At 43.4% G+C, this 14,551-nt stretch overlaps 1 protein-coding gene across 1 annotated transcript in view; it reads right to left on the bottom strand.

Annotated features, from left to right (window-relative positions):
• Positions 1 to 2,953: 2,953 nt before the first annotated feature.
• XYLT2 (xylosyltransferase 2) overlaps positions 2,954 to 14,551 on the bottom strand; it is a 44,298-nt gene continuing 32,700 nt past the window's right edge. The window contains exons 8-11 of the mRNA XM_042453357.1: positions 12,774 to 13,036; positions 11,350 to 11,545; positions 9,672 to 10,005; positions 2,954 to 6,304 (exon numbers count right to left, since the gene is read on the bottom strand). Of these exons, the coding sequence (XP_042309291.1) occupies positions 5,982 to 6,304; positions 9,672 to 10,005; positions 11,350 to 11,545; positions 12,774 to 13,036 (1,116 nt within the window). The 3' untranslated portion in view covers positions 2,954 to 5,981. The remainder of the gene's footprint in view (positions 6,305 to 9,671; positions 10,006 to 11,349; positions 11,546 to 12,773; positions 13,037 to 14,551) is intronic.

The raw sequence follows: 14,551 nt of genomic DNA, 5'->3' as shown, positions 1-14,551 counted from the left end.
GTTCATAATACACCTGACAGGACTGCTTTATTGTTTGTTTGCTGTTGTTGTTGTTGTGTGTCTCCAAGTCATCTCAGATCCTAAAGTGACCTATCATGTGGTTTTCTTGGCATGCATCTTCAGAAGGGGTTTGTGGTTGCCATCCCAAGATTGAGCGTGTGTGTGATTATCTACATTCTTACACCATGTTTTCTTAACTGAGCTCAAGGCAACATACATGATTCCCCCTTTCCTCAACTTATCTTTACAACAACCCTGTGAGGCAGGCCACATTCAGAAACAGAGGGAAACAGGTCAGTTGCGTTTTCTAACTCCATTGTTACTAGAATTTTGCACAATGATTTATATATTTTAAAAATATTTTCCAGCCTTGAATGGTTGAATCCATGGATAAAAAGTCCATGGCTATGGAAGGTTGATTGTCATTATAACAGCATCAGCACCAATGACCTAGATCTCCCCTAGTCCAGTAGTCTAACACACTGCCCCTTAAGGACTAGATTAGTAACCAACCATCTCTGTATGAAGTTAGAGCTGCAGGAAGGCTGACAACACTCAGTCAGTGCTAATGAGTTCCTAAATCTTGTTCATAAAGACATATCCCTCAAGATGAGTGTTGGCCAGGTCAGGCACTTACTGGTCTCAGTCTGCTGCCACACTGCAGAATTAATGCAGTTTGACACCACTTCAGTGTCCATGGCTCAATGCTATAGAAATCTGGGATTTGTAATTTTGTGAGATATTTAGCCATCTCTGTCAGAGAGCTCTGGTGCTCTGGCTAACTACAAACCCCATAACACCATAGCATGGAGCCATGGAAGTTAAAGTGTTGTCAAACTGCTTTACTTCTGCAGTGCGGCAACTGCCCCACTCTCAGATTCTGGAAACACAGGATGCTCCTTCAGCAGCACATGAAGTGGCTGCTCCAGAGTCTTCAGGTATGTCCTATATACTGTCCTTTCATTTGATCTCCCTCCTTCAAGATGGCTAAAGATGCTCTTTCAAGTATTTGCTTTGAGAGGGAGCCTAGAGGAAGCTCCCTCTGCTGGCTCTATTAAATTTGGTCAGCCACCAAATGTTTTCTGAACAACCAGAACATTGGCTGCAAATCCCTGCAGCTCTGTTCATCCACTGTACAGAAAAATAAGATCTTTCCAATCATGAAAAAATACAATCTTCCCAATAATCTTCACCAGCCCTGCCTGGGAAACTATGTGGGCCTGGTGGTGATGTTGAACTATTGCTCCACTCATCCCTTTTTATATGCTAGCACTTATATACTAACACTGAAAAGTCACACATTGTGCTGCTGTAAAATACTTTCCTGTGACATAAAATAGGACAACTATTACCATCCTTTACAGTCTTCAGATGGAACACTTTGTCTTAAGACCATGAAAAGCACCAGTATCTGTAAAAAGGTGGGTTAAAAACAAAAACAAAAAACCCAAAAAACTTAAATTGTATTTAATGGCACCAGATAAGATCTAAAAGGGCACAGAGATTCTGGGTTTGCAGTGTTTGCCTATGAACTCTTTCAGAGCCTTTGAACAGAATTACAGTGCAGAACTTAGAAAGTTACCTTTAATAAGCAATTTATTATAACGATACTAAAAAACACTGTCTTGCCCCAGAGTAGTTCATTAGAATCAGTTACATTTAAAAAAACCTATTTACTTTCCCATTCCTTGCAAAGGAACTAGAAGGGTTTTTAGAGGTTTTAAAAATTTGAATGCTACGATGTGGCAGCTTGTGGTACAAAACATACCTCCTTTCTCCCTGAATGTTGCTTGATGCTCACAACAGGGCACAAGGAACTGCCTAGGTAGCACTTGATGGATATGACATTCTTCCACCCAAACCCTGCGATTATGAAAATTATTTTAAAAATTGTGGTCCTACTTCAACAAAAGGGCTTAAGGTTCATGGGCCTGTTCGTGTAGCCACTAGAAAAATATAGCACCAGAAACTGGCTTCTTTTCCAATCTCTCTCCATCCCTACTTCTGGCTTATTTACCAACAGGTGAAAAGTCTCTCCCTGGTGCTCTTAAAAAATTTATTTGTTGAATGGTTTGGAGAAGTGTCACATTTACTCAATCAGCTCTCATTAGGTTTATTAAAAGATGGTTATAGTATCAGAGTGTAGGCAGCCTCACTTCACATCCTGGAGTGCCAGCAGCTCACAGGTTAGTAATAAAGGGGATATGGCAAGGTTAATCACGCCTGACAGTGCTACACCAATTCTTATGCCTCTGAGCACTCGGCAATGATGAATTCATTCAGCTCCTTTGCAGCGGAGGGATAATGATCTCATTCAGTACTCAGAAATACTGTGGTGATGCAGCCTAGCAAAGGTCTCTCAAATTAGTGTGATGGGTTATAAATAGGACCTCCTATCACTTTGCCCTTCTCTTGCATGGACTCTCCCATCCTCTGTGCCTTTCACCTGCTTCTCACATCAGTTCTGGGGCTAATTTATTTTGCATGCTAAATTCATGTTCATTGTTTCATTGCGCTGAATAGCCATCTCAAAAGCTCATGTAAAGTAGCGGTCTTAGAAACAGAAGCTGTTATCTGTTCCATCTGATACATGAGAATGCCACCAAAATCTTACTTCTAGCTTGTGTTAATTTCTCACAAACATGAGAACTAGAAACATTTTGAAAGTGAAAAGCAGTGAATGCCTCTGAAGGCCAAATTTTGGGTCAGATGACTCAAGTGTTATTTGTGTGTATGTGGAGAACCACAAAGGTTTCTTGTAGCAAAAACGGTAGTAGGTATTAGAGGACACTAACAGGGCATGGCAAAGTCAGCAATCCTGTCTCAGCCTCTACTCTGTGCTAATGAGCTTCAGCACTATACTTAAGGGCCCAGGGAATTCTGCACAAAAACAGTTCCATTCTTTTCTAAACTAGGAAATCCAGATTTTTGTATAAAGGACTTGGAATGCAAATTGTTCTTGAATCTGTTTAATGCATACACAGGGTGATAAAGAAGATGGATTGATTCATTGTGGGTTCTGGGTACATATAGCAATTGGCAGCAATTGGGGGGGGGGATCAGAATCCATATAAGAGAATGGTTCTTCCTAATAATCCATACCCATGCTGGCTGGGCAAATCTAGTTGTTGTAGTACAAAAATGAATGTTTATAAGTTATTTTCTGATCTCAAATATAGAACTTTCTTGAAAGGCTTACATACATATTTAGAGTAAGGATGTGTGGGAAGTTCCAGCTGAGAGAGAGAATGATATGGTGACAAACTGCTGTAAGGACAAAGAGGGGGACGGGACCTCCCAGTCTTCAAAAGGGCTTGAAAGCATGTGCTTGACCATGTCCTCTCAGTTTGAGAGACTGGCTTGGGGTCAGCAGGTAGAAGCAACCACTGGCCACTGGGCTGCACCACACCCTCCAAGTACATAGAGACATTGGGGCTCTCTGGAAGCAGATTTGAGGCACTGGAGTACTCCCTCCCCCATTCTGTCAAAATATAATTCTGGCATTGTGGTGCCAGCAGGCTGTTTTGCTAGAGAGGTTGCACACCACCACCCAAGGAACCAATCTAGGGACTCTTCAGCACATCAAGAGAACAAGCAGCTGGCTATAAGAATTCACACTCCTCACACCGTAGAGATATAGATATATTTGTGTTGCATATTTAAGACAACTTTACATAATGCTTCTGACACAAAAGCTTTCGGCACTCATTCTTTGGAATAGGTTTCCATTTGAGCTCTGCCTGGTTCTCCCCCTTGGCTCAGAAGGCAGGACACATGAAAGGAGCCCCCCTTTCCAGGCTAATGTGGTTTCCAAGGCCCTATCCCCAAACTGGAAACAGAGCGATCTGTGCCCTGGGTGGGGGAACTGGTCCCAATCAGATGTGCTATGGGTTTGGCAACCCTCATCTTAGACAATTTGTTTAGCACCAGCACAGCTCATATAAATCAGAGAATTTTTAACACTGGAGATCCTGTGTGAGCTGCACTTCTAACTCAAGATGAAGGAAAACCAATAGTCAGGCTTTGAAGAAATCAAGGCAGGGAAATCGACTCTCTTGAAAAGCTCAAACCAAAGCCTGAGATTAGAACATTCTTAAAATCCTGGTGAGACCATGTGAGAACTCTGAGCCTCAGGATCCATTTCGAACAGAAAGGGAATGAAACAACTTCTGAAAAGGATTTTCAGCAATTCCAGTCCCCTCCCAAATCAACTGCATTAGGAGTGGGGAATCTGTGACTCCTGATGTTGCTGGTCTACAACTCCCATTATCCTTGGCCACCAACCTGCTGGCTGTGGCTGATAGGAATTAGAGTCCCACAACATCTGGGGGGCACTTCCCCATGTCTGTTCTCTCCTGAATTTTGATATGGCACACATTAAAAAATAAAATATATTCCAAAGATGATTTTGTCTTCACATGTTCCCTTTGTAACAGTAATCAGGAAAGAAGCCACAAAAACCCATACACAGTTGTCCCCAGTTCAACTGGGAGTGGTTCATTCAGCATAGTGGGATGCACCTGAAAGATCAGAGCAGGGCAAGGAATATGAGTGGACAACACTTAGAACAGGTAAGATCACGCTAAGTGGATGGTAATACATTTTTGGCTGGGAGATATACAATTTGAGGGCTAGATTCTCAACAGAAGTGTATGTGTGCATGTTCACATGTGTGTGCAGGATCGCAAATGATGCCCACTTAAATTTGTTTGGCAGAGCGAAAGTGGAGGGGAACCACCAGTCAACAGGCTGGGGGAAGAGGGGAAGCAGGTCAGATTAGATCAGCAGAAACAGATGCAGAGACAGAGTGGATGACCAGCAATCCAACAATAAATTTTACTTCAGATTTCCACAGTATCTGGCTTGAGGATGGATAGGATGGGCAGGGATCATTTACCTTACTCTTCAAGATGTACCAATGCATGAATATACCAGACTGCAAGCAGAGAAGCAGAAAATAGAAAAGAGTGAGAGTGAAGTCTGAGACAAGTACACAAGGGGGCATTATCAGGTATCTAGGTTTGGCACAATTGCCAGCTCCACTGAAAGTGATCCTTGGCAGAGCTGCCAGGAGCCCAATCCTGTCTTTCCTTTGGACTAAGGGGCAGGAATAGCTCTGATCAGAAAAGAGAGAGACAGAAAAAGACAGAGACCCTTTCTCAAACATCAGCAGCCAAGATCCAAGCACCCAGCACAGCTTGGAGGAAACCCAAATATCCCACCCTATTCCCACCACTAACAGAATCAAGGAGGATAAGGTTATGTCACAGTGGAAGGAGAAATTGGAAACACTAAGATGGTGGGGTAGAGAGGATGGTGGGATGACTGTGTTCTCTATTGCACTTTGTTTTCATTATACATTTCATATACATACATACACATAAAAAAAATAAGGACTGAAAGGATGGAGAGGGAGGAGTGGAAATGTGCCTGTAGAGCCAGCACTAGCTGCACAGAAGACCCAGAGACAGTCAGCAACAGCCTGGTTTCCTGCATTCTCCCAACTACCCCACCCTAACATTTCCCAGAATTCTCTGCCAGCAACCACATGGGAACAGAGTGTCTTGGTTTTGCAGAACATTGTCCAGTTGAGAAGGGCCTGCTGGTTGAAGTGCCCTGGAGCCAGGAAGCTGACAGCTTATCATCCAGATCAAAATGTTTCCAAAGCCTGGATTCATAAATACATGAGCTCCCCCTAACCACATCTTCTCTCCCTCCAATCCTGAAACCAGTGGGTAGGATCTCTGCTTCTGCACCTTCACTGAGCCCCCAACAGGAAAGTTTTCTTTCTGCTTCATTAAAGATCTCTTCCTTTGGTTCGCTCACATGAAGATGGTGCCTTTTCAAAGTATGATGTCTGAGCCAGGAATTTGCCCTATGGAGAAGAATGGACAAACCTGCCCTCACCCCATGCATATCATGGGGTGGGGTGGGGGAGCAATGCTTCCTTGATCCCAATAATGTGCTGCTGGCTGCCCCTGCTACCTCAGTCTCCCATCAGGCTTGATGGTCCCTAGTTCTGATTTGGGGTCTGGGGACAGTGAACTCCAGGACGTTTTGTTACAGAGCTCCAAGTTGGAGCAGCTGGAGGGGCTTGCCACACAGAGGCTGGCCACTGACCAGAAGTTGCTGATGCTGCTGTCCGTCCAGTTTTCTAGTGCATGGCCAACCAGCTGTGTGTGATGATTGGAGGCTCTCCTAGTTTCATCCAGATGAGGGAGGCTCAAGATCCCAGCCAGGCCCTGGAAATTCTGCTCCATGTACTCATTGTGGGGAGGACCGCCATGCAGCCACTTGCTGTCATCTAAGTCAGGAGACAGAAAATAAAGGAGATGAGCAGGGTGAAGCACATGCAGTGAGGATTCAAGATAAAAGTCAGTGTGTTGTGAGTGTCAGGGGAAGCACTCTGAACAACCAGGCAGGGACAACTGTACATCCAAACTGTTTTTCTAAGTCCAGAATGTGTGTGTGTGTGTGTGGGGGAATAACCTTTTAGCGGTTTCCATTTTTAGAATCTCCCAGCCAGCATGGCCGGTGACCATGCTGACTAGAGAATTCAGGAGTGTGAGTCCAAAAATGTATTCTTGTCTAAAATCTCCTCCAGGCTCATATTCAACCCCCTTTCCACACTCTGTGGGACCCATGGATTTCACCACCAAAAGTGTTAGCAATAGCAGCCAACTTGGACGACTTTAAAAGGGGTTTAGATAGATTCAGGGGAGGACAAGGATCTCAATGGCTACCAGTCATGGTGGCTATAGATTCCTCTCAGTATCACAGGGAGCATTCCTTACTGTATCAATCCCCAAGCAACATGGATGGGAGGAAACTGTTTTTCTTGCATCCTGTTTGCGAGCTTCCCAGAGGCATGTTTGTAGCCTCATAGAAGAGAATGCAGAATTGGATAAGTCTCTGGTCTGAACTCTTTAAGTCTTACTATTTCATGTGCTTTTAAAGTGACACTGTTAGCCATCTCTAGCACTTTAAAAAATAAGAAAGTGGACAGGCAGGATAATAGTGACCAATACTGTATCAAGTGGCATCACCTGCTTCCTTCTTCCCCCACTTGCTTCCACCCTGCTGCTTTCCTCTCTGCCTGTCGCCTTCCAAATGGCTGGAAGGAGAGAAGAACAGGGCAGACCAGCAGGAAGGAGCAGTAAAACAGGTGATGAGTGTATTTACATAGCTGCACTTGCCTGCATGAGAGAAAAAAGGCAAGGGCTTGGAAAAATTATTTTTAACTTCAAAATTTGGGAGCTATAGCTTTGGTTGGTAGATAGATAGATAGATAGATAGATAGATAGATAGATAGATAGATAGATAGGCAGGCAGTTTTTCTATCCTCTAGAGAGAAAGATTGTGATGGCTGTGGCAGGTGCAACAGAAAAAAAAGCCTCTGTCATCCCGCTTTCATGTAGTGCCACCTTCATAGATATGTCAGGAAAAAGCCACATGGGATATATAGTCACAAGAAATATAATATTTATATGAATGTATTTGAAAGTAACATGACACAGCAAAAGTTATTGAATTGTCACACAGGTGTTGTAAGTAATGTAATTAGAAGGTCCTGAAAGCCAAGGACATATGAGGCAATGACAAAGTGGAAAGGTGCAAATTGACATCACCTGAAAGTCATTGAGTGGACAGTAATGTATGATGCAATGTGAGGTCTAGATTGAGCCAAGTATGGTATGTCAATCATAATGTATGTACACGCCCAGGAGGTGGCAACTGTATAATGAATAGAGAGACAAATGTCTATATAAGCAATAATGTATGACAATACTTTTTGTGGGTATTGAGGAGTATAGTAGTGTGAGTTTTGTGAGTAGTGAATTGTTTTGTGCATAGTGTATATATTAGAATAAAAGTAGATCTTTTTAAGAAGACTACTGTGTTGACTGGTGTCTTGAGAGCTGAACAAGAACCAGCAGACTCCAGAGAAGATTGGAAGACATCTTCAGCCAATTCTCAGAGCTACTGGTCAAACTGGTTGTTCTTCCGCTGACCAGGGGGGTGAGAGTGAAAGCCAGGAGAAGAGCTGCAACTCCCATCATCCCTAACAAGATATTCTTGGTTGGCCAGAAGCGGTGGCAAAATAGTACTAGTCGTTTCTTGGTACTACCAGGCCAGCGGCCGAGCAGTAGTAGAAAAAACATGCCTTCTTTCTTTATTTTTTCTCACTGTGAAGATGAGCCAAATCAGCACGAGTGCGACTGCACCTCTGTATGTGTATGTGCATTTTGAGGTTGGAGAAAACCATGGCAAGGGCACCAACCTGCACACGGTTTAATTGCTTCATTTCTGACACAAGACTGCTATTTTGGAAGGAGGCAAGAATTATATTAAATAAGCAAACAGTTGAGTCCCCCCTGCACAGGCTAATTAAAACCAGGCTGCAAATTAAGCATCCAAGCACCACTTCCTCTTTTTCTGTACTGTAAATTGCATTGCAAGGATTTTAACTGCTGTCAGTGCATTCACTAATTGCCCTATCCTCACCTTTTTCTATTATATACCTTTTCTTGCTTTGTGCTTGTGACATAGCTAGAAAGCTAACTGTGCTTACGCCTAAGCAAAAAGCAAACAAATAAACAAAAAGAGAAGAAGCAAGCTGTACAGTTAAATTTTCATGGGTAGATATAACAGAAGAAGCAAACTGTACAATCAAATTTTCATGAGTAAACACTGCCTAAACCAACAGGATAAATTTGCCTTTGGCAGATATTTATATCTGGGTTCATGCACCTCAATTCTTTTGAAGGGACTGTGCCTCCAGTCCTATGGGAATAGACAACAGCCAGCATAATAATGTCCATTGTGTTTGCTCTACCCACAAATCTGAATTAAAATGTTCCTATTAAAGTAATCTATGTGCATATCTATGTTCTATGTAACCATGACTTGGTAACTGTGTAATACCATTGGGTGTTCTGCCACAGGCAGCAAAGACTCTTGGGATGACCCTTTACTGAAATTCTAGGACCGAAGCCTTTGGCACACCTATCTTGGAAGATTACTGTAAATTCCTCTGTCAGATTTGTGTTTGCAGAGTGCATATCCTCATATCATGGGAATTTAGCATACCAGAACACAACAAGTGAACATCAGTAGATGATGATAAGCACACAACACAGAAAGGCTCTGAGAAGGAAACAAAGCGTCAAAACTCACCCCTTGAGTGACTCAGGAAGGAAGAAACTCTTCTAGAACATGGTCACATAGCCCGAAAAACCCACAAAAAACCCTTGAGGGACTATTCACACAACACAATCTTTTTGAAGTATATGCTGAAGGTTTTTTAACATGTGTAACTACAAATATAGTGCACAATGAGGTCACAACACATTTACAAATACATGCTGGTATATTTAGAACCAGGACTGGCTAGGAATTCCTGCAAAATTCACTTGCTAGAGTAAACTTTGGATTTGTTGTGGGCAGAAAGGCCATGGAGTCTTCAAAGCAGGGGCTGATTGCTGTGACCTTCCAGAAGCAGTTTCAACTCTCCTTCTATTATCCCTTTCCACTGGTTTTTCTGGCTGGAGCTTGCTGTACAACAGTATCTGGAGGGCCACATGCCACCCACCCCTAAGCTTCAGAATAGATTTTGTGACCATCTGTGTCACTAACATGCAGCAACGGCACCCCCAGCTTAGCCCTCTCACCTTTCCTAAGAGGCTGCTTGTGGTTGAAAGTCTGTGGGACCACCAGGAACCGGCTTTCTCCCAGGGGCTCCCAGAACTGGAGGAGGCGGATGGTCCATATGCCTGGACGAAGAGGGCGGTTGAGGGGTGGTTTGTACTGAGTGAACTCCGCCTCTGCGTCCACTGTGATGTCATAGGATGTGGCAATGATGTAGGCAGGGTCAATCCAAACAACAGTGGCTGTGAGATTGGGCCCTCGTGCCCACTTCTGCATGGCCACTGGTTCGTCAAAAGGCCCAATCAAGCCACCAAAGTTGCGGAAGATCCTCTCCTTAGGGTCCCACTCCGTTCCTACCTGTGGGAAGGGTGATGGAGAAGGAAGAAACTTAGAACAAGAAAGAACACAATGTTGCCACAATGTGGCAAAAATATTAGGCCCACCTTTTTTGTCATGCTACTGACTCTAATAGGCAGAAAAAATATTTAGAACTTGTCCTGCTGAATATGGGTTTGGGATAAGAAACATCTCTAGACAACAGAATTTGCTGTATAAATACACACCAAATTAAACAACATTAGGACTTATACAAAGACATTTCATTCCAAGCAAACAACTTTGGGAAGTTCCACATCATCTCAGGAAGATATTTGGATTTCTGTAGAAGTTCTTCATAGGTTCACTGATCCATGCAGACAACTCTGAGGTTCTCTCCCACATGGGCAGAGCCAATGCTGTAGGCCAACATGCTTGACATTATGCTTTTAACATGCTTTTGGTTGAGAAAGATGTCTGTGACCATGCCAATCCACTTGCCTACAGTAGGTCTTGGGAAATGCATAGGTGTGGGAGGAGGTCCTCATTTTTAAATTGTATGCTGCCCAAAATGGGAACCAGAAACAATGTGAAGGAGTCAGGGGGCTATGCTTAATAGGATGTGAGATAGCCCCTTCAGCATTTCAGTTGGGGATGGGGGTTCAGGGAACCTTAATGGTCATAAAAGTGGAGTCTGGAGGCTACATGGAGCTTCTAGACCACACTTTCCCCACTCCTTTGCTACAGTACCCATATGATTCACAACCACACTGGACATAACTACTCCCCCAAAATGAGTAGAGGCTGACTTGAGGGCAGTTAACAACAACAACAATAACAACACCCTCACCTCACCCCCTGCCACTGCCAAGCAGTTTCTAAAGGGCTCTAGAAAGCTGCTGCAGAACTTCAGAATACTTCTTCCAAATCACTGTCAATGGGCTTTTTTGGTTAGGATTATGCTATAGAAGACAGGTTCAAAAAGGGCCAATCTCAGGTGAACTTTTATTAAAAGAAGCAGGCAGCTGTTTAATATTTAAAACTCAAGTAGTTTTATAACTGAGTTTCACCCAGCCTGGAAAAACAAGAACCTGTCTCTATGTGCCAGTTAAAAGACTACCCAGTTGTCACAGAAAGAGACCAAGTTGTTGGATGAGGCTGCCAAACTTTGAAGGAAAGACTTCCCCTAGAAAAAGATCAAAGCAATAAAAGTGATACCAAACTGCTGTAAGTGTATACTATAGATAAATTAATTTTTTTACCTTAATGGATGGCTCTTTCTTTTCGATACCTTTATGCTGATAAAACTAGGCAGGGGTGAAGAGAGGATAGGGGTGAACCTAAGCCATAAGAGAGGTGGTGGGATACCACCAACAGGAATCCTACCTCAAGATTCTGCAAACGGTTCATTTGCCTTGTATGCCCTGCCAGCTTGAGAGTCCCCCGCGGCATCAGCCATATCTCTAGAGATTCTGCCTGCTGTGTCACAGAGTTCTGTATTTCCTGAGTCACCAAATAGCCCTGGAAATGGTCATCAAAGAAATACAGGTGCACACTTGATGGGAAGCCCTGTGGCTCAAATCTAGAGAAAACAGTAAAAGGAAGTAACAACAATAACAGACTTCATTGGCATTCCTAAGTCGTCAGAGTACTTCACATGCATAAACCAGTTGCAACGCTTACAATAACCCTGTAAAAAAGGTCACTGGGTGGCGGGGGTGGGATGAAACTGAAAGAGTATCTTGTCTAAGACCACCTAGCAGGTTCACGGAAGAGGAAAGATCTGAACTAAGAACTTCCTAATGTTCTGCTTGCAGGACTCCGAAATAAGTTCCAGTGAGTTCAATGAGGCTATAAAATTGCAGCCTCAGTCTCCTACCCACTATGCCATACCAGCTTCCAGAAGAGTCATGGCAAGTTCACGGTACTGGGGTCAGGAATCTCAAGCTCTCCTGTTCCTATTGATGCTAAAATCAATTCTGCTTTTGGGAGGACCCTCTGTGAATGAAACTCACTGACTTTACAATCCAGACTTTATCCTCACAACAACACTGTGAATTATGCCAGTATGGGAGTGATAGAGACCAATCCAAGCTTTTCCAGCAAAGGTCATGGCTCAGTGGGAGCTGGATCTCCCAAGTCCCAGTCCTTCCCCTGCAACTCAGATGTGTGAATCACCCAGCCCTTCCCCTGATGATGGACTACACCTCCCAGCAGCCCGAGCCAATGTAGGGGCTTATCTCACTGGGGATGATTTTAGCATTAAAGAAAGATTAAGGAGCATTTAAAGCATCCCGCAAATGAAGCGGAAATGGTGAGTAACTGCATGAATGATTATCACACGCAATTACACAAATAAAGCGATATCGGAAATGCGTTGTCGCTGAAATCCCAAAAATAAAAATATGTGCATTAATGCTTCTTTCTGACCATTTTAATGGCAGGTTTTGTGCAATGTTGTGGGAAATCGTTAAGCGTAATTACACTATTTTTTTCAGGATATTCACGGGATAAACTTCTGATCTCCTTTGTGTGATAAACTCCATAGTTAATTATGAGAAACAGTTGGAGCTGGAACTCCACATGATTCCCACCCCTGTTCTAGCATTACACTGGCTCCCTGATATAACCCATCTCCCAAGAGGGTCACAGTCTCCCCTGACAATGAGGAACTTCTCAAGGAGTAGAAAATGGAAGTTTGAACAGTCAGTGTTTCCCTATTAAATAATTGATTGGTACATCCACAAACAAAACCTTCTTCTATTTCATTCCAGAATGTAAATCTATGATATGGTGGCTGGTTGAAGTACCTGCAAAACCTCTCCTCTTTCTGTGTTGGCATAGACATCGCTTTCTGTAGGCCCAGCCTGGAGAAGGATGTGTATACAGTAAGGGTGACGTCGCTGAGCCCACTCAGCCCATCCACGCGGTCATAGACACTCTCCCAATAGGCCTTGAGGGCTGGCGTATTAGGTGGGTAGTTACCATAGAGATGAGAGTCCAAGATCTCCAGCACTTCTTGATTGATGGTTGATTCAAACTTCCTGGCAAAGAAGGTGGGTCTGGAGAGTTGCTGAAAAGACACAGACATTTGTTGGGGACCAAGATAGTGGAAGGGAGTGTGTGACAACCTGATCTTGGAAAAGTTACTTTTAGGACTACCATTCTCTGAACCCACTGGCCATGCTGTCAAAGTAACTTCACCAAGCTCTGCTTTCAACACAATCTGGAATAGGAAAGTTACTAGGAAAAGACCAGGGATCAAGAAGATCCAAGTAGAGAAATCTCCTGAACTCAGCACCAAAAGATCCCTTTGGCCCTGTAGTTGAGAAAGTTAAGTACAGTCGCCCCTTCTAACTCGTGGATCTGGGATCCACGCCCTCAATTACCTGCAGAGGGGTGACCTCTGCTGTTTTCAATGGTGCGTGCACCTATGAGGCTTGAATATGTGCAAGCCTCCGTTTGTGTGTGTGTGTGTGGGTGTGGGGGGTCCGGAACAGATCCCCCGCAAAAACGGAGGGCCAATTGTATATGCTATGGACCATGGAGCATGCCCCAACTATTGCTACAATCTAGGCCCCTAGAAACTCTTGCTTCTGAACCTATAGTAAGGGTCTACAGCAGAGGTAAGAATCACAGACCCCTCCAGGTGCTGTTGAACTTCAACTCCCAACGTTTCTTGCTGTTGTCTGGAGTGGCCACCCATTATTTAAGAAGAGGCAGCCAGTTAGTGAAAGTGGGTAATCTATTCTCAACAAACAACTGTGGTTGTTCAGTGCAGGACTGAGCCTGGATCTGAACTGCCAGAGATTTGGGTTAATAGAGTGACGACCTGATAGATAACTCTTCTTGATCACTATTAACTACAGAACTCTTTTGAAAACACAGACAAAGGTTGCGATTGCACTAACGTCTTAATGGTTAAGAAAGCCTTATAAAGAACAGCACCTAAAGCTGTCTCTGAAGGACATTTTCAGCCAGGTACTCTAACTCTGAAGCACCAGTTACCATAATGACTTTGACTTTCGTATCACTTATCCAGCTCGCCCATTCAAACTATTTTGGTTTGGTTGGTAGATTATTTCATCCAGATGAAAGTCTCTGCTGAGCTCTGATCAGACCAATTTGTAAGACTCTGAACTGCAGGGGTTGTTTTTGAGAAACTGAGAAGCATCATCATTTTTAAGTATAGCCAACAGAGATTTCTTATGTTTCTGAAGAGTGATGCTGTTCGAGGCCTCTTAACTTCCACAATTCATCCTTACAACTACTGTACTGAGCTCACCATTTCATTTATTTGTATTGAAATACCATGCTATCTTCTTCCTTTAATCCCTGCACTGGTTTCCTCTCAAATTTCATATAAACTACAAGGCTCAAATCTTAATCATTATACCTATCAGCCACTTCTTATCTCTCCAGGCAGTTTCTTGCTCACCTCATACCCCACAAGGTCATCTTTACCTGCTCTCAAGACCTCTTTCCCTCCCTTGTGCCTTCTGTAATGATGCTGTCTGCCTTTCAAAGTTGCCTTCTCTGAAGTTGCTTGCTCCTTTCCTTTTTCTCCTTTGTTTATTTAAACCAAATT

Source organism: Sceloporus undulatus, chromosome 2 (assembly GCF_019175285.1).
Source record: "Sceloporus undulatus isolate JIND9_A2432 ecotype Alabama chromosome 2, SceUnd_v1.1, whole genome shotgun sequence".
Classification (NCBI taxonomy): Eukaryota; Metazoa; Chordata; class Lepidosauria; order Squamata; family Phrynosomatidae; genus Sceloporus; species Sceloporus undulatus.
Note: the sequence above shows the minus strand (reverse complement) of the source record. Positions and strands in the feature narration are given on the sequence as shown.